The sequence below is a fragment of the Megalops cyprinoides genome, chromosome 4, assembly GCF_013368585.1.
Source record: "Megalops cyprinoides isolate fMegCyp1 chromosome 4, fMegCyp1.pri, whole genome shotgun sequence".
In the NCBI taxonomy this organism is placed as follows: domain Eukaryota; kingdom Metazoa; phylum Chordata; class Actinopteri; order Elopiformes; family Megalopidae; genus Megalops; species Megalops cyprinoides.
The window spans coordinates 6,433,307-6,451,306 of record NC_050586.1 but is presented as its reverse complement, the minus strand read 5'-3'; the positions used below and the strand labels follow the sequence as shown (position 1 = coordinate 6,451,306).

Below are 18,000 nucleotides of genomic sequence, written 5' to 3'. Positions count from 1 at the left end.
TATATATATATGTGTGTGTATATGTACGTGTGTGTGTATGTGAATGAAAATGACCATTGGCAATCTATGCTTTTACTTGTCATGTGTCCATTGACACATGTCCTTTTGGATTACTTATGGGGACTGACAGATGATTGTCCATATGTGAAGTCTTCTTCTGTAATGATTTGTTTTCAACACATGGCCCCTATGGTCACTTAGCTTCCGAACTTGGCTATGTATGAAGTTAACTTCATACATGATGGATGTAATACAGAAGAACACTTTATAATGGCGGAAATCTGAACGCCCAGTCTTCCTTAAGTTTATGAAAACGTGCAATGAATCTATTCCTTGGTACAGAGAGTTTCTATAAATTGACACTCTGAACAAAGGCGCACCATTGAAACCAACAAGAGACATACCGAAATTGAAAACGATCAGAATGTAACACCCAACCATCTTCACCTCGTCCGCACCCTGACACGGGAAGTAATTCTTTCAGTTACGGAATGGTTGAACCGGAAGTACAGTCTGTTTTGTTGACAGCAGACGAGAGCACGAAAAAACGAAAGGAGAACAAAATAACTAAATTAAAATTATATCAAATTTACCGGAACAACCATCTGCCGTTAACGTTTAGGTAGGGTAGTGTTTAATAGCCCCTGCGCTTGAGCAGGGATGACAGATCTTGTAAACGATGAATCTCCAAAGATTATTTGTAGTTAGCTAGGGGGCTAGCTAGCTATCTGACTAGCTATACGTTAGCTAACTTACGAAGTAGCTAACTATGCAGCTAACTAGCTTGCTACCATCTTATCGATGTGCCGAGGTTATTACGTCGGATAGAATGCTAGCATGTTACCTGCATTTGTCATGCACTGTTACTTGATTATGTCAAGTAAATTATATTACCTGACTCTTGTTCCTCAGTTGTCAAATCATTTAGCTTGCTAGCTACCTGGCTACTTCTGATTCAGCTAACGTTGACTAGTCGCATTCAATTGTCTGAACCGTTTAGTTAGCCAGTTACGAATTGGTTAAGTTGCAAGCGAGCTATCCTAGCAATGAGCTCAACGGGTGTTTTTCCAGAGTAGTCAACTACCTCGCAAACATGCGCTGCGTTAATTTTTTCACGTTTTAGCTGATGTGACCCATACATATGACAGCGTGTTTTTGTGTATTGCCCTTGCAGAATTATTTCCTTACCTATTCGTGTGGCTATTATGAATGGATCGCGTTTTCTATTAAGTCCCTAATGCAGTGTTTTTGGAAGATGCCAGCTAGCTACATAGATCTTGATTTATGTTTTGTTAGTCTGTTCACAGGTGCCAGACGTGGGCTGTGGGTTGGGTGACTAACTGCCACCCCTATTTCCGAAGAGCATCCCGATGTCTGTGTGAAAACTCGTGCCCACCTCGAGGCCAGTCGCTTTTCCCGTTGTTGACCGTGTCGACGGAGAGAAGCTGCCATGGCGGCGAAGGCGGGGGACAACCCGGAGTCCCTGATGGTACTGGCCACTGTGTACTGCCTCCGGAACCTGAGGAGAACGATGTGCTGCATCGGAGACAAGAACAGGCTGCGGCTGCACCCCGATATCTTTCTGCCCAGCGAGATCTGCGACAAACTTGTCAGCGCGTATGTAGTTTGGGAATTCGTGAGTTATCTGATAATGGAGTGATGCTGCAAATGGTGCACAGACGGCCATTTACGTTTGCACAGTTAGCCAAAAACCACAGTTATTGAGTTCTGTATAATATCAGAACACTGCTACTGTTGTTTCTTCATTTTCATTTCATAGTGGAGGGCCTATTTCTCAAATGTACTGCTTATTTTTCTAGGGAAAATTTCAGTTTATCCTGAAAATCTATTGTTAAAAGTTTAAAAGGAAACTTTGCATGTTGTTTGTGCATGTTTTTCCCATAGAATGATTGTTCAGAATACTAGCTAGCCATCTGCCTTTTCATGCACAGCAATAGCCAATTTAAATATATGTCTGTGTTGTTTTTTTTTTTCTTTCAGTTACATGGAGCTGGTCCACACAGACAGTAACTTTGAAATGCACGAGGGCTTCTTCTTGCTATTCTCAGACCCCTACAGCACCAGGCTGACCCGCGTCCAGCTGAGAGACGACACGGTGCGGGACAGGGACCTGGAGGCCATCGGGAAACAGGTGGGAAGCGTGAGACAGCCTGTCCTAAGCTCGAACGAGCAATTACACGCATCTCACAACGCATTCAACGCTTGCATGGATTTTGACCCGTAGACTTTTTACAAACATGATTCACCAGTATTGTGTAACCACGGCTCTTGGCTTGAGGCCCTTAAATGCATCTGGTTTTCATTCAGTCTCACATCTCGGTTACTTCATTTGTAGTACTTAAGTCACTTTCTCAGGATGTCACAGTTTACAGTCAGTTGCTGATTGGGTGCCATCTAAAACATTCAAGATGATGCTCAAGACGCCATTGCTTACTTTTTGCATTGTCCAGTCTATGAGGTCAGCCATTCAGCTGACTTCAAGCATTGTGGGTAGCAAGAACCTCTTTCAGGAAGTCAAATAGCATTTTATTCTATGAATAAATCAGTAACAATATAATACTCATAAAATCTGCAGGTATAAAACTCACATGACACATAATTACCCAGCCTTGGTGCGGATGCACAGACACACACACGCATACTGCTTATGCCTGGACTTTAGTCATTGAATGTATTCTTGGGCTCTGTAGATACACACACACCCCAGTCAAGCAGGACACATTTATTGTGATCATTGACGCAGACACTTCTCATTTCACTCGGCCTTGTCGTCATAGCTGCGGGCCTGCTCAGGGCCAGGATTATGGATGTTGTTCATTGCTCCTTGCTGCTGGCCTTCATGGAGTTATAGCCAATAGATGTCAAAGTGGAAAGAGCACTGCCTGTTCCTTGTTTTCCGTCAGGCATCGCATCCCCTGTTCAGCTACACCGGCATCTCAGAATTGCTTTCACCGACATGAGTACTGCGTCATAACCAAGTGATTGGAGCTGTTTATGCCAACCAAGTCTAAGGCAAACAAAATACATAATAAGCTAAAATGATAGTTCCGTGTAAATATTAGCAGTGGTTATGAATTCAGATTTGTACAGATATTAGATCACTAGCTTCTCACAGCAGGAGTGTGTGTATGAGTAAAAAGTTTATTGCTTTGTGTCACATTTTTGGGACTGACTAGCCTGCTCGAATGTCGATGAGGTGTATGTTACCTGACCACAGTTTTCCTTGTAATGATTGACTAAGGCATCACATCTATGCGTCATTTTTACAGTTGAAGCTGAATTGTGTATTTCCATATTCAGTTTTTGAATTGAATTTATGCTGTGAGGAGACATGGAACCATGGGCTAAAAACTGTATCACAAAAAAGTCTTCTTTTTCGTTCCCCTTTCTGTTAGGACCTCATCGAGCTCCACCTCAACAACTGCAGCAACCTGACGGCGCGCAGCCTGAGAGCGCTCTACAACTTCAGGCAAACGCTGGTCTCCCTCAGCCTGTTCGGCTGCAGCAACATCTTTTACAGGAGGGGCGGGGCCCCGCTAGCGTGCGGCGACGAGGACCGCCCCCTGCGGCACATGCTGGACGCCGAGTTCAGCTTCCAGGGCTTCAACCGGCTGCGGCTGCTGAACCTGGGCGGGCTGTCGGAGGAGGTGGACGTGGAGTCCCTGCTGAAGCCCCTCCCCTCCCTCACCTCCCTGGACCTTTCGGGTGTCCTCCTGCCCAAAATGACATTCCTGTCCCAATGGAAGGATAGGCTGGCCTCCCTGGTGCTTTACAACGTCGATCTGTCAGAGGAGCACATCCACACCATAGTGCAGATGACCTGCCTCCGGTGAATGCATTGTGGGGGGGGGGGGGGGGGGGGGTTATAGGAGTTTGTTTTTTTGTTTGGTCCCCAATGTTTTAATGACATCGTACTTTATTCAAGGCCGGAAGAATAAGAGGTTCTAAAGTTGTAAAGTTTAATTACTTGTCTCCAGGGACCTTTTCTATTGTTCTGTATCTAAAAATGACATTTAAGTTATTAATGTTTTTTATGTGTATGAGCTTGAATATATATGCTTTGAAGTGGATTTCAGAAATCTGTAGCTGTGTTAAAATGGCTGTAAGGTAGATCCTCCATGTAACAATCTACCATCTGTCTTCCAGGCACCTGGACATCTCTCGGGAAAGCCGGCGCAACTCCAAATTCAAGCTGACGAGGAAGACCTTGACCGCCATCGTGCAGAGCCTGGTCAACTTGGTCTCCCTGGACATCTCGGGACACGTCATGCTGGACAACTGCGCAGTTCCATACTTTGAGGATGCAGTGGGACGTCCCAGGTAACCAGCTGTCAGATTTCATTCCCAGTCCATTTGAGGTCATTCTTTTCAGTGGTAATTGTTGCAATTGTTTTTTTGGCCAATAACTATTTGCCCTCAGAGCATGATCCATTCTTGTTTAATCTTGTTGGGTTTTTAAAAATAATACTTGATTTAGGAAAATAATTAATATTATAAATCCAGTCTGTGCAAAACAGGGGATCCGAGCGGTGGCCGTGACTGAGCAGAACACCTGCTCTGACCCTGTGCGCTTAAACGTCATCGAGTGGCATTCATTTTTCTGCATTCATGGATTTATCCAGGCTGGTCCAGCCACAGCCAGCCTGTCAGGAACTTCACTTGCATTCCTACTAAGAAACGCTCTGTTACAAAGCACATTATGTAGACATATCCGTTTTTATCATATTTGCTTTGCTGGCTTTATGTTAAAACTTGCAGTCAGGAAGGCAAATTTTTACAGATTTTTCATATATATGGTATTGTGCGTACACTGTCTGGTCCGGGAGTGTTGTTAACCACATCTGGCACTGTTGCTCATGTAACTTGGATGGATATACATTTGTACTCTTGTGCTGGAAGTACCTCTGGATGAGATCGTCTGGTAAATTGCGTGTTATGCAATCCATTGTAATAGACTGAACAGCAAAATATAGACCACTATTAAAAGGTTGTTTGAACACAGTAATGTTCCACAACGTAATATTTTCCTAGCATGTCTCAAGTGGCTCTTGAATACCCTGAAGTGCTGTGTCGCGCATGTTTTTACTGTTCCGTAAATTGGCTCTTAAGCAGCTCAGTCCGTGAATGTGAGAGAGCACAAATTGTGCGCGAACCCTCAGTCAGAGATAAATTATTATCCTTTGGTGTCCTGTTTTATCATGCAGTATTGAGCCATCCAAGAGCAGCATATACCCCTTCCAAGAGCTGAAGAGGCCTCTGCAGTTTCTGGGACTGTATGACACCACACTTTGTAACCTGACACACATTCCAGCATACAAGGTATAAACTCACCCACAAAAAACAGTGAATACTGGTGTGAGGAAATTGCGTAATCATATTTCCTTGCGTCATGAAATATGTAGCATTAAATTCACTATTGTGTCTATTTTTGTCTCATTTCAGTATTGATATCGTTGTTGAAACTTGTGCTTGTTTCTGAAGTTTAACTGAAGTTTAACTGTGCCACATTCTCTTTTGACCCTCATAATTTTTTCTTCTGGCCTGGTGTGCCTCTCAGGTTACAGGAGCCAAGAACGAGGACCAGATCCTGAATGCCATTGAGGCCTACACTGAGTTTCGCCCTGAGGTAGCCCACAAAGCCATCAATCACCTGTTTGACATCGCCAGGATACAGCACTGCAACCAGCTGCTCCGTGCCCTGCAGGTACGAGCTCACCCGCCCTCACCTGTTGTGGGAGTGGGTCTCACCTTTCTGTCCGCCCACAGTTATGCATGATCAGTCATTGCTGCTAACTGTGCTGTTGATACTGTGTGGAGTACTTAAGTCTTTTCTTGTTCTGACTAATTAAAAATAATATATTTGGCAGTTTAGCATAGTGGTATGGAGCAGGTCTTGTAACAGAAAGGTTGCTGGCTCGATTCCCAGGTGGGGCACTGCTGCTGTACCCTTGGGCAAGGTACTTAACCAAGAATTTTCTCAGTAAATATTCAGCTGTATAAGTGGATAACATGTAAAAATTGTCACTCCGGGTAAGAGCGTCTGCTAAAAGACAATAATGTAATGTGATTACCATTACGGTGTTGTTTTTCTGTTGTGAAGGTTGGTTAATTCCTCCCACAGTATTGTTGACAGACACTGGAATCATTTCACCAGTTATAATGCTAAAATGGAAAAATGGAAAAATAATGAAATTGTAATAATAGTAATTGATAATAATTTAATGAAATGTCATATAATTTCTTGATGCATTGATGCAACTCATAGCCGCTACGTTGTCCAAGGACCCAGACTAAATCAGACTTTTTTAGCGCAGCACGTTCACTCATCAGGGCTGGTTTGTGTGCTCTCACAGCTGGTGATCGCGGCCCTGAAGCTCCACAAGTACGACAAGAGCATCCAGGTGACGGGCAGCGCGGCGCTGTTTTACCTGACCAACACGGAATACCGCACCGACCAGAGCATCAGGCTGCGGCGGGAGGTCATCCAGGTGGTGCTGAACGGCATGGAACAGTATCAGGAGGTCACGGTGAGCAGGGGGGGTGTGCTCTCCATCGGCCCGTCGTGTTCGACTCCACCTATGAGCAGTCCAGGTCCTGGAGGCCTGCAACTTCAACCCTGTCCCGTCCTAGTGAGGCACTGAGTTCGCTGAACCTTTTAAGCTTCCTGTCCCTAATGTGGAAGTGTTAGGGGTTTAAAGCAATCTGGAAAAGTCACTGGATTGTAACACTAAAGGACAGGGGGTAGAGAAAAATAAAATCTAGGGTTTGATGCAGTTGTGTCTCTACTAGCTAGCTTGTACCTTGTCTGGCCCACTATTGAAACTTTGTCATGCAGCCCTTCCAATATTGTTGACTCCTCATATGGCTGTTTGCTTGTGTTGTACTCTGCCGCCCCCCCCCCCCCCCCCCCCCCCCCCCAGGTCCAGAGGAACTGCTGCCTGACGCTGTGCAACTTCAGCATCCCGGAGGAGCTGGAGTTCCAGTATCACCGTGTCAACCAGCTGCTGCTGAAGATCCTGGAGCCGACCCTGCAGGACGAGTCCATCCAGCGTATCGCCGTGCACCTCTGCAACGCGCTGGTCTGCCAGGTGGACAACGACCACAAGGAGGCCGTGGGCAAGATGGGCTTCGTCACGGTACGGGGGGGGAGCGAACCCGGACACGTCCTGTCCCCGCGGGGTGGTAGCCATGGCAACCAGTTCCATTAGAACTGTGGAGTGATGCGGGGGAGAATAATGTCATTCATGGCTCTGAATTCTTTGTTTTTCATTATTGTGTCATCTGAGATTAATCAGTGAATTACCAATTTGTTTTTTTTGTCTGCAGACAATGTTGAACCTGATACAAAAAAAGCTGCATGACAAGATGGTGAGTTATAATCAATTTAAACTTGCAGTTTAAACACATGTACTTCCATGTATTTACATGCACACACACATATACATAGGCATATATACATACATCCACACAGATATGTACATGTGTGCATGTACCTGTACATACATATTTACATTCTAATATACATACATACACACAGAAATACAAATATACACCAATCCACATACAGACATATGTACAGCCATAATTTGTTAAGTGGTTCATCTCTCCTGATTCTGTATGTGATCTGTGCCTCTGTTTCCCTCCTGCAGTGTGATCAGGTGATGGAGTTCTCCTGGAGCGCTCTCTGGAACATTACAGACGAGACGCCCGATAACTGTGAGATGTTCCTCAACTGCAGGGGCATGACCCTCTTCCTGGAGTGTCTACAGGTGAGAGGCCAGCTCACACTCAGTCCTGCTCCGTCTCACGCAATGGGACGCCATAGTTGGGAATGTAATGTAAAGCCATAAAGCCATGATACATTAGCCGAAAATAATGTGAAGGCCGAAGTGGATATTTAATGTAGTTCAGCATCCAAATGAGCATTTTTGAAAATGGCATTAGCATAAGCACTTGGGCAAAGTAATTCTTAGTCAGAGTAATACGTGTTTTATTACGTAGGATCACTTTGTGTAAGATATCGTAATGCACTATATTGTTCTCTCCCTGCCAAATTCTTTCAGTGAGAGTAAGGATTGGTAGGCAGAAAATGTCTTGACAAGGACTGAGACTTCTAGGGGGTACTGGTGTTTTCATTTTAGGCGTATAAACGTTAATGTTAATTTTACAACAAGCTAATTTTCCAAAACATTTATACAGTCATTGAAGGCTGCAGGTCATGTGAAGAGTGTTTCTTCTCCTCCCGTCTCCCTGCAGGAATTCCCAGACAAGCAGGAGCTGCATCGCAACATGCTGGGGCTTCTGGGAAATGTAGCGGAGGTGAGGGCGTTGAGGCCCCAGCTTCTGACGCCGCAGTTCATCAGCGTGTTCAGGTGAGAGACACTGTCTACCTGTCACTCTCCACCGGCTCTCTGTGAGGGTTAGCTTTTTTTTTTTTTGAGTGAGCGCACATTACATTACATTATTGTCATTTAGCACACACTCTCATCCAGAGCGACTTACATAGGTTACAATTTTATCTCTTTATAGCTGGGCATTTACTGATAGAGGTCTGGGTTAAGTACCTTGCCCAAGGACACAGCAGCAGGGCCCCAGTGGGGAATCGAACCAGCAACCTTTCAGTTACAAGGCCTTCACGTTAATATTATGCTACATCACCTCACAGTGTTACTTTTTTTAAGCAAATGTCCTCACCCAGAGCAACTCGTATAGGTTACATATAATCCATTTAGCTGGATCCTAACTGAAACAGTTCAAGATTGGTGCCTTACTCAAGGGTGCAACAACAAATGCCCCACCTGGGAAACAAGCCCAGCCCTGTTTCTTACTGCTGCCAATGGGTCACAGTGCTGCATAGTGACTAACGCATTGTGGGTCTGCAAAATGAGTTTGAATTGTGGAGAACGAAGCCTGCCGATTGGCCGAGCTCAGAGTGTCCCCGTGTCCCGCTCAGTGACCTGCTGGACAGCAAAGCGGACGGGATCGAGGTGTCGTACAACGCATGCGGGGTGCTCTCCCACATCATGTTCGACGGGCCGGACGCCTGGGTGATGGAGGAGCCTCGCAGGGACGCCGTCATGGAGAGGATGTGGGAGGCCATTCGGAGCTGGGACGTCAACTCCCGCAGGAACATCAACTACAGGTGGGCCGGCCGCGGGGGTGCTGGGAGGGGAGGGTGAACGGGCGGAGCGAGGGAGTGCCGGTACATTACATTACATTTTTGTTATTTAGCAGACGCTCTTATCCAGAGCGACTCACATACTATAGGTTAGAATTTTGTAGGTTAAGTACACTTGCCCAAGGGTACAACAGCAGTGCCCTAGCAGGGAATTGAAAAAGCAACCCTTCGGGTATGAGCCTTGTTTCTTGCCACTCTGCTACACTGCTGGAGTAGGGAATCAGTAGGGGGAAGCTGACCGTTAGGCAGTTTGGTTGAAATCTGCAAGGTTGATGAACACTGCTGCTAACTTTTCCTTCCACAGGTCTTTTGAGCCAATACTGCGCCTGCTGCCCCAAAGTATTGCCCCTGTCAGCCAGCACTGGGCGACGTGGGCGCTATACAACCTGGTGTCTGTCTACCGTAAGTATCCCGTGCTAAGCTGGGACAGAGGGTGCAGGCCTAGCCTTGGTGGATTTTTGCTCAAATTGTTCTGAGGAAGGAGGCCCTCAGCGTTCTGGGTTTTATCACAAGGTGGTGGTGTCACATCTCTTTGTCAGTAGTATCTCTCTCTTTCTCTCTCCTCAGCAAGTAAATACTGCCCCCTGCTGATGAAGGAAGGAGGAATTGCCCTCTTACAGAAGGTGATAGAGCTGGATTCCTCACATGAGGAGACCAAGGACATGGCACGGTACGAGTCACACCCCCCCTCCCCCACAAGCACACTGCTAGTGATGTCACATTCATGGGGACACAAACACCTGAACAACAAAAAGTGGATGATTGATGACTGAGTGGATATATATATATGCCCTCTGCCTATGGCTGAAGGTCGCTAATAATATCTGTACTATGATGGTCTTTTCATATAAATCCTTTTTTAGGGTGTTCTAGTGGTTCAAGAACAACTTTAATGAGTATTCGCAAGCACTGATCTGTCACCAGTATGTCTAAAACTGCATTCTTCTTTGGGATTTCCAGGAGGGTGATGGGACACTGTGGGAACTTCAAAGAGGATCCCATGGATACGTCAAGGTAAATGGTGACCAGGAGGACAGCACTGGGAGCGGTGAAACTGAATAAGGAAAAGAGTATGTTTTTTTTTTTTTGGGCTCTCTCCCACCAGCAATGGTCTGCATTGATTTACTGTAACATTTGTGAGGAATGGAACCATTTGATTCTCAGCCATGTTTCTGGAAGGAACCTTGCTGTGGGACATGACTAGCAGGTGTTTCATTTTTTTGTTTGTTGATTTTTAATTTTTTTTTTGTGTTGCACATGAAACATACTACTTGTACAAGTTATATGGTTGTATTCTCTTTTTCTGGTTTGCTCCTCTTTTTGTGTTTTATATGGAACAAAAACATTTGGGAGTTGTTCTCTACTTTATAAGAAATTTAAAAAGGAGTGCTTCCAGTGGTCCTCCTAATGAGGGTCTGGTCTTGGGTCAAAGGCCTTATCGTATAAGCTTAGTTTCTGCATAGCACATATTGTGAGAACTCAGTCATGCCCTTTTCTGAATCTTACTGTTTGTCTCCCATAAGGGAATGTTTGGATTTCTGCTATAAAGACTACACAAACCCTGGATCTCAGGGTGGACTGTATGTGTGTGTGCGCGTGTGCGTGCTTGTGTGTGCGACCGTGTGTGTGTGTGTGGAGACACTGTCTGGATGGTTGTTATTGCAGAACAGCACAGTAATGTCTGTCACTTATAGTTAATTTTGATCACTTTCTTGTCAACACATGAGGTGGACATGACTCAGAGCAACAGAAAAGGACTTCCCCTGTACAATGGAGACTTTGACCAGAGCAAGGAAGACATTTGTTCGAATTGTACATAATTGGAGTGAAATACTCCATGTTTGTTTGTATGTTTGTTTTTAACATTATTATGAACACTCCTAAGGTTTCTCTCAATAGATTTTTTTCTGGATCAAAGAAAATGTCTACAAAGCTATAATTCCACACTCTGAAATGGATAATTAAGGAGGAAACTACAGTGTATTAATTTTTTGCTGTACTGTGCATTTCAAGTGTTGGCTCATTGCACTTTTTGCTTTACTGAGTTTTTCTGTTTTGTTTTTAAATAATAGTTTATTTATATTTTTTAAGAAAACTCATGAAACACATCAGACATGTTAGCTGTAAAATCATTGCCTAGAGCCAATTTTAAAACTCAATATTATGCGCGGTACTTCTGTTGTCAGAATCTTGTATTTTCTTTCTTTAATAACGAGATATACTTTTTTATCATTGTATTTCACAACTGCCTTTCTGAGTTATGGAAATGCGATCTCCCGAATAAAGAATCAAATTATTCTGATGAGTTACAAGTCTTACATATCAGGGTTTAGAAGCCAGTATTGAAGGTACATCTCTTTTATGTTAAGTCAGCTGATTTTAAGAAAATAAAGTGGTACTAGATATAATAATTATTATTATCATATTTATTATTATCATTTTAAATATCACCTATGAAAATGCTTTATGTGTTTGTGAGAAATGGAGTTAGATTTAGGATTTTAAAAAATTCTTTGTGGTTATTTTCATGAGGAAATACAATTTTTGGACAACTATATTCCTATGGATAATATACCTGTGACATTGTTAAAAATAACATTTTATTTGGGTATGTCATGTATGTGAATAGTATATTCACATGGGGAGGTTTTTTTTTATATATATATATAATTGACACAAAAAAAAAAACAAAAAACCCATTCTGTGTTGGGGAATGTGTCAGCCGTAGCCTGGTTGTTTACTGCCGTTGAAGAAGAGGTCTCAGGTGTGCGTGACGGTATCCCAACCCACAGAGCCAATCTTTGTAGTTGACCTTAACCTAAGATTATCACTCTGTGACCAACTTACAACTCAAGTTTATATATAAAAAAAAGTTACAGGGGTAATCTTTTCTGTTGTTCTTCTTTTTCTGTTGTTCCTTCTGTTCCATCTTGTTCACCTGACACTCACGTATGGGGAATGTTTCACAAGCTAGTTGACTGGGATGTGAGTGATTATAGTATAATTTCCTGTGTTAACTCATATTATATAATAACATAATTTTAAAAGTTGACAGCAACAGTCTCAACTGAAACTTTACTTATGGAAGAATTGAAATCTGTAAGAAAAAAAATAAATGTTATTTCTTCATGGACAACTGGAGTGAGAGCTTTGAATTTCAATCGTTGTCTGAGTCAAAACAGCCGGTATACACCTTCACTGCTTATTGGGATGGCAGAAAGGTCAGGTCATGGCATTCTTACGCACGACGACCGTGTTTAGAAAACAAGCGCTCAAGAATATCAGTAGATGTGAATTATTACACCGGGATCTCAGTAGTTTACGAATGAAAGCTGCAACCGTCTACACCAAAGGCAATTTCTGCGATTCCAGTAATATTCATCCTGAATAGTAGGCAGCAATTCAGGCTGGAACTACACAGCAGGTCCAACATATGATCATATGATAACTAAATACCTTACTCTCAAGACGTATGATCATCTGCAGATTACGTTATTTACAGATACAGGCTGTAAACCTCCCTGGTGCAATTATTTCTTTTGGATATGCACCCCTGACACAAATGAAAAAATAGACTACAATTATAATATCAATACAATAATTGCAAACAATACGGAAAATGCACCGGTATTCTTGATTTCTCGACGACTGTCAATTTGCATGAAGATATTTTCTTACAGAATGCTCCCATACTGTATGCCGGACCATATTTAGATCCAAACCACGTGAAGGTCTGCTAGACAGGACTCGCAGCCAATCGCTCATTCCGCCTACTTTCGTTTCCAGAGGTATTGTGGGAGGTTTATGTAAAGGCAAGATGGCAGCCGCCTGTGCGAGATCTTTGGGTCAGATCGGGCGGCATGCTTTCCTCACACAGAGCTGTAGGACGGGGAATGTTGCTGCCATCGTACCTCGAATCTCTATACCCGGGAGCGCTCGGGCTTACGGAACCGGCGGCGCAAGGTTCCGATCTAAACTGCTTTCCGCTGCCCCGCTACGGGCCGGGGGCAGAGCGCTGGGGTGTGCTTTCTTGCTGGGAGGTGGAATCGGCTTGTACCAGGCAGTGAAATTCAACTTTCAGCGTCATTTCGCAGAGGAGGAGGCAGACGTAAGCCTAGAGACCTTGACTCTTAAGCTTGAAACGTGTCGCTGTGATGGTACCTCTGTCCTGAATGAGAGAGCTGAATTCCTTTGTATGGTGACGTGAATGTTGTTGTCACTCAGCTAGCTTTGCGTAACTTTACGTCTATAAATAATGTGCATAGCTGAGGACAGGGGGAAATGTACACTGACTCTGTTAAAACAAGTAGTATTCTGGTCTCATACATTTTCCTGTTTTCTATCTTGTGATTTCTCCAGGAGTGTAGCTCGGAGCCTAAGTTCACGTTGTACCAGTATAAGACCTGTCCGTTCTGCAGCAAGGTTCGAGCCTTTCTCGACTACCATGGCCTTCCCTACGAGATTGTGGAGGTCAACCCTGTTATGCGTCAGGAGATCAAGTGGTCTAGATACAGAAAAGTCCCCATCCTGATGGTGGATGACGCTGTGGTAAGAGAATGTGACCCTATATATGATATGGATGCTAATTAGAAAATATTGTTCAGTGCCTTGAAACAGAAGATATGGCTAAAGAATGGTCTGGAAGATTACCTATGTGGTATGAGGAAAAAAAATGACTCTTCTCTCTCTCTCGATATTTCTCTCTCCTTGTTCTCCACTGCACAAAAGCAACTGAATGACTCATCTGTAATAATCAGTACTCTGAAGACGTACTTGGTCACCCAGTAAGTAAACACAATGGATCGGTCGTATATTTTGCATGCACGCAATGGTAGTCATGGTTGCTTGTGTGCATATTTTTATGTGCACTATTACAACTGACAACTCTTTGTCCTTGTTTTCCAATGTTTCTACTCTTTGTCTCTGCAGAGGGAAGAAGGTCCATGATATCCTGATTTGTTATCCAGAAATGAAATCCATAAACGAGAGCGGGAAGGAGGTTATTGAGTATAACAACAAGTACTGGCTCATGCTGAGTGAGGCCGAGGCAGAGCAGCTGTACCTTGAAAAAGACTCAAGAAAGTAGGTCATTTTTTCTTTAATTTTTTTCAACCATTATGATTAAAATGATGGTGAAATGATTCCAGCGTCTGTCAACAATACTGTGGGAGGAATTAGCCAACCTTCACAACACAAGAGCTGTGAAAATGTGAAAACATCATTGTCATATAGCAGACACTCTTATGCAGAGCGACTTACATAGGTTACCATTTTTACATGTTATCCATTTGTACAACTTGATGTTTACTAAGGTAATTCTGGGTTTAATACCCTGCCCAAGGGTAGAGCAGCAGTGCCCCAGCAGGGAATTGAACCAGCAACCTTTTGGTTACAAGCCCTGCTCCGTACTACTGTGCTACACTGCCGCTCTCGCACGAGTTCATAAGAGATGCTCCCGTATTTCCAGGCGAGATGAGTTGTTGACGCAGAGTACGTTTTATTCTTTATTTGGGCTTTTTGTGGGATTGCTCTGCGCTGTTCATCCTCCTTGACCCCACGTGTGTTCCAGCAGTAATCGTGTGGTATTTCCTGCGCTCCAGGGAAGAGATGAAGTGGCGCAAGTGGGCAGATGATTGGCTGGTGCATCTCATCTCCCCCAACGTGTACCGGACCCCCTCCGAGTCCCTGGCTTCCTTCGACTACATCGTGCGGGAAGGAAAGTTCGGGACCTTTGAGGGCTTCTTTGCCAAGTATGTGGGGGCACTCGCCATGTTCTTCGTATCAAAGAGGCTGAAAAACAAGTGAGTGAACTGTTCCTTTTTTTTTTTTGGAAACACTGAAGTGTTTGTGTGTGAAAGACGTTGTGCTCTTGGGCCATGTTCATAAACATTCTAAGCACTGAAAGAAATGCTTAATAACAATGTGGGAGGGAAAATGTCTCAACAGTCATCAGGAGCTTTTCATTAAGTTTGCCTGGGATTGATGCATAACCTTTTGGAGTTTATAAGCATTGAACAACACCAGACAAAACATGTGAGTAATCATAAGGACTCTAAATGACTTCTCAGGTCATTTTCACTATTCTCACCCTACACTGCAAACTACGCTCCTTTTGAGTAGGTGGATTTGGCATAATACTCAGGTATCCAATCAAATTTGAGTGTGGTGAGTTCTAAATGTGCAGCTTTTACTGGGAGAGCTTATTTCTCTGTGCTCCCCCGCTCTCAGACACAATTTACAGGATGATGTGAGGCAAGACCTGTACAAGGCTGTGAACGAGTGGGTGTCGGCAATTGGCAAGAAGAGGAAGTTCATGGGTGGAGACCGACCCAACCTAGCAGACCTGGTATGCGAAATCCATAATGTGTCGGACAGATGGTATGGGTCTAGTAAGGAGCGGGGGATTGTTTTGTGAAGGTTTTGCCATCATAAATTTTGCTCTGGATAATTCTACTGCAAGGGAAGGGTACCTAGCTCAAAGCTACAATTAAAAAAAACTGGCTAAAATGCATCTGTGTAAGAAGGCTGCATTTGCACAACAATCAAAAAGAAGACATTTTGCATCAGTGATCAATGATCATTTTGCATCAACGGGAAAGCAGAAGCCCAAGCTCCAAGTGCTGGCAGAGCCTACTGGTCAAGACGTGGTTAGTTTGGCTACTAACATAGCCTAGACTCAATGATGAGAAGCCACAGTAGCAAGACATGGTTGGATTTGTCCTGCAAGGGAAGGGTTAACTTCCCTTGACTAGGATACTCTAGCTTTCTACTTGGGCCTGGGTGGTGTATCGGTTTTTCTAGCAGGGCGTGGTAAATTGCCGATTCTTGTGTTGGTCGGGGGGGGGGGTGTTGTGTGTATGTTTACCTCCACACTACAAAGCTCCCTGTTTTCTTCTCCCCTCTGAAGGCTGTGTATGGGGTTCTGAGAGTAATGGAGGGGCTGGAGTCTTTTGACGACATGATGGAGAACACAAAGGTGAAGAGCTGGTACCGACGCGTGGAGAAGGCCGTCCAGCACCACGAGGGACACAACTGATGCTGCCGAAACCGATCGGGGGCCAATCCAGACAGAGCTTCCACTTTGTCATGAATCAGCATTCGCTCAACCGAGGTGACAGCGGCTGGGATGGTTTTTGTTTTTTGGGGCACATACGGTTTTGATAGAAGAGGAGAGAATCTTGTTGTCATTTCCCCAGTGGCCAAGTCATCATCTGCCTCTGAGTGGAGCTACTTTCTGATTTGCCGGGGCTTGGGGCAAAGCATATTGCTCTTTCAGACTGACTTGATTTAAGTTGTATGTGCATAGAATACTTCTGAAGTAATGTTCTCCAAAATATTTGATGGTAGCAACTATGCATTTTTGTTCTTTATGTTTCTGGATCTAGTACATTGGGGCTTCATCTCCTAAAGCTTGCAGTTTATGGAAAATATGCAATATTGAAAATGAACATACAATAGAGCAGTTGATTCATTGGTGATTCATTGTGGTAGAAAGCTTGCTTGTGAAAGAGTAAATTCAGAGTGCTGACTGTTTCTTGAATGATGGACACCATCTCTTTGCCAAATCTTAGCATTTTGAGTTTGGCCACTTTAAAATAGTCTGTTCTCATCTGAATCTATTTATTTCATGAGCATTAGAAATGCACAATTTTAGTCTGTATTTAAGTCATTCATGTGTTCAGATAATTCCTAGTGATGTCTGAGGAACAGGTCTGTCATAGAATGATTGATACCACCTGTTAGTGTCTCAGACCTTCATTCTGACCCCTGGGTTTTCTCTTTATTTCCATACCCTACGGTTAACCACCCCCCAACTAAGGGGGTGCAACTCCTGACACTGTCAGAGTAAAGAAGTACAAGTCAATTCACTTTACATATTTTTCACACGACTACCACCAACCAGGGTTCTCCAAAGTCATCAGTATTTACTGAACCACAGCCAGTTGGGTTTTTTTTTCTTTCCTGTTAGATACTCTCTATGTAGAGAACAAAAAGAATCTCGACATTTTGGTATTTTCTCTGCATTTTTTTTCCCTTCTCTGTCCTTAGGATGATGCTTTGCTGGAGTGCTGAAGGTGTGTGAAAGTTCTGTGAGGGCGATTTTGGTCAAGGGTATTTCTGTTGGCCCTTGCAAAGATAGCCCTTTCTTTGGAAAGCGTTCTTGTGCATCACCACCAGAGCACAAATGTTATAAGATTATTTAAAAATAATAATGACTCTGAATGCACATTGATGTGTACAGATGCTCAATGGAAATAAAAGATGGAATATATGTCTCTTCTTTTTAGACTGTTTTAGCAACCGCAACTTGTCGGACTAAGTCACAGGTCTAAATGCGTTTTCGCACACTTGTCCAAATGAACAGAATTGACCATATGAATATTAATATTTGAACATCTCCTAGGACATGTAGTATGGAATGATGTTCTGATCTCACCACTTGTTCATAGGGTATCATTTTAGAACAGATGTGATGAAGATTCAGTAATTTTTTATAAGTTATGGGTGCATCTCTTTCCATGGTAAGTCCGCTCAGATGATCAGGAGGTTAGAAGATCGGCCACAGCATTCTCTAAACTGATTGCAGTGAACAACTTAGTCAAAATGCCCTAAACTTCAAAATTTAATTTCCCTGCTAATTAAGCTGGAGCAACATTCACTGGATTTAGCAGTAGCAGTTTAATGAAAAACTATAAGTACCGTACACATATTAGCATTGTGTTCAACCCCATGCTCATCACCATAGCTGAAGTCTTCACCTGTAGCATCCTAGTACTTGGGCCTACTGAGACAATTTAGGT

General features: G+C 43.6%; 2 protein-coding genes across 3 annotated transcripts; both read left to right on the top strand.

Annotated features, from left to right (window-relative positions):
* The first annotated feature begins 515 nt into the window (after positions 1-515).
* LOC118776660 (protein zer-1 homolog) lies at positions 516-10,400 on the top strand. Of its 2 annotated transcripts, none has more exons than XM_036527141.1 (16): positions 516-622; positions 1,308-1,617; positions 2,002-2,152; positions 3,417-3,850; positions 4,168-4,341; positions 5,226-5,340; positions 5,579-5,725; positions 6,375-6,548; positions 6,942-7,157; positions 7,348-7,389; positions 7,671-7,790; positions 8,278-8,393; positions 8,975-9,163; positions 9,504-9,601; positions 9,767-9,869; positions 10,160-10,400. In XM_036527141.1, the coding sequence occupies exons 2-16, from the start codon at positions 1,451-1,453 to the stop codon at positions 10,215-10,217; spliced, it is 2,304 nt and encodes a 767-aa protein (XP_036383034.1). In that variant the 5' UTR covers positions 516-622; positions 1,308-1,450; the 3' UTR covers positions 10,218-10,400. The 2 variants fall into 2 exon arrangements, with proteins under 2 accessions (XP_036383034.1, XP_036383033.1); XM_036527140.1 differs by having other exon boundaries at positions 1,297-1,617.
* A 2,610-nt stretch (positions 10,401-13,010) lies between these two features.
* On the top strand, positions 13,011-17,438 carry ptgesl (prostaglandin E synthase 2-like). The gene is made up of 7 exons (XM_036527277.1): positions 13,011-13,307; positions 13,559-13,747; positions 13,928-13,983; positions 14,129-14,281; positions 14,800-15,000; positions 15,428-15,545; positions 16,107-17,438. The coding sequence occupies exons 1-7, from the start codon at positions 13,017-13,019 to the stop codon at positions 16,233-16,235; spliced, it is 1,137 nt and encodes a 378-aa protein (XP_036383170.1). The 5' UTR covers positions 13,011-13,016; the 3' UTR covers positions 16,236-17,438.
* Positions 17,439-18,000: the final 562 nt, after the last annotated feature.

What these genes read in the sequence shown, in the direction of transcription:
- LOC118776660 (XM_036527141.1), top strand. Translation starts at nt 1,451, where the DNA reads ATGGCGGCGAAGGCGGGGGACAACCCGGAGTCCCTGATGGTACTGGCC. An exon ending in GATGCAGTGGGACGTCCCAG is followed by an intron (nt 4,342 to 5,225) that starts GTAACCAGCTGT and finishes TTTATCATGCAG; the next exon opens with TATTGAGCCATCCAAGAGCA. An exon ending in CACACATTCCAGCATACAAG is followed by an intron (nt 5,341 to 5,578) that starts GTATAAACTCAC and finishes TGTGCCTCTCAG; the next exon opens with GTTACAGGAGCCAAGAACGA.
- ptgesl (XM_036527277.1), top strand. Translation starts at nt 13,017, where the DNA reads ATGGCAGCCGCCTGTGCGAGATCTTTGGGTCAGATCGGGCGGCATGCT. An exon ending in TCGCAGAGGAGGAGGCAGAC is followed by an intron (nt 13,308 to 13,558) that starts GTAAGCCTAGAG and finishes TGATTTCTCCAG; the next exon opens with GAGTGTAGCTCGGAGCCTAA. An exon ending in AAGACGTACTTGGTCACCCA is followed by an intron (nt 13,984 to 14,128) that starts GTAAGTAAACAC and finishes TTGTCTCTGCAG; the next exon opens with AGGGAAGAAGGTCCATGATA.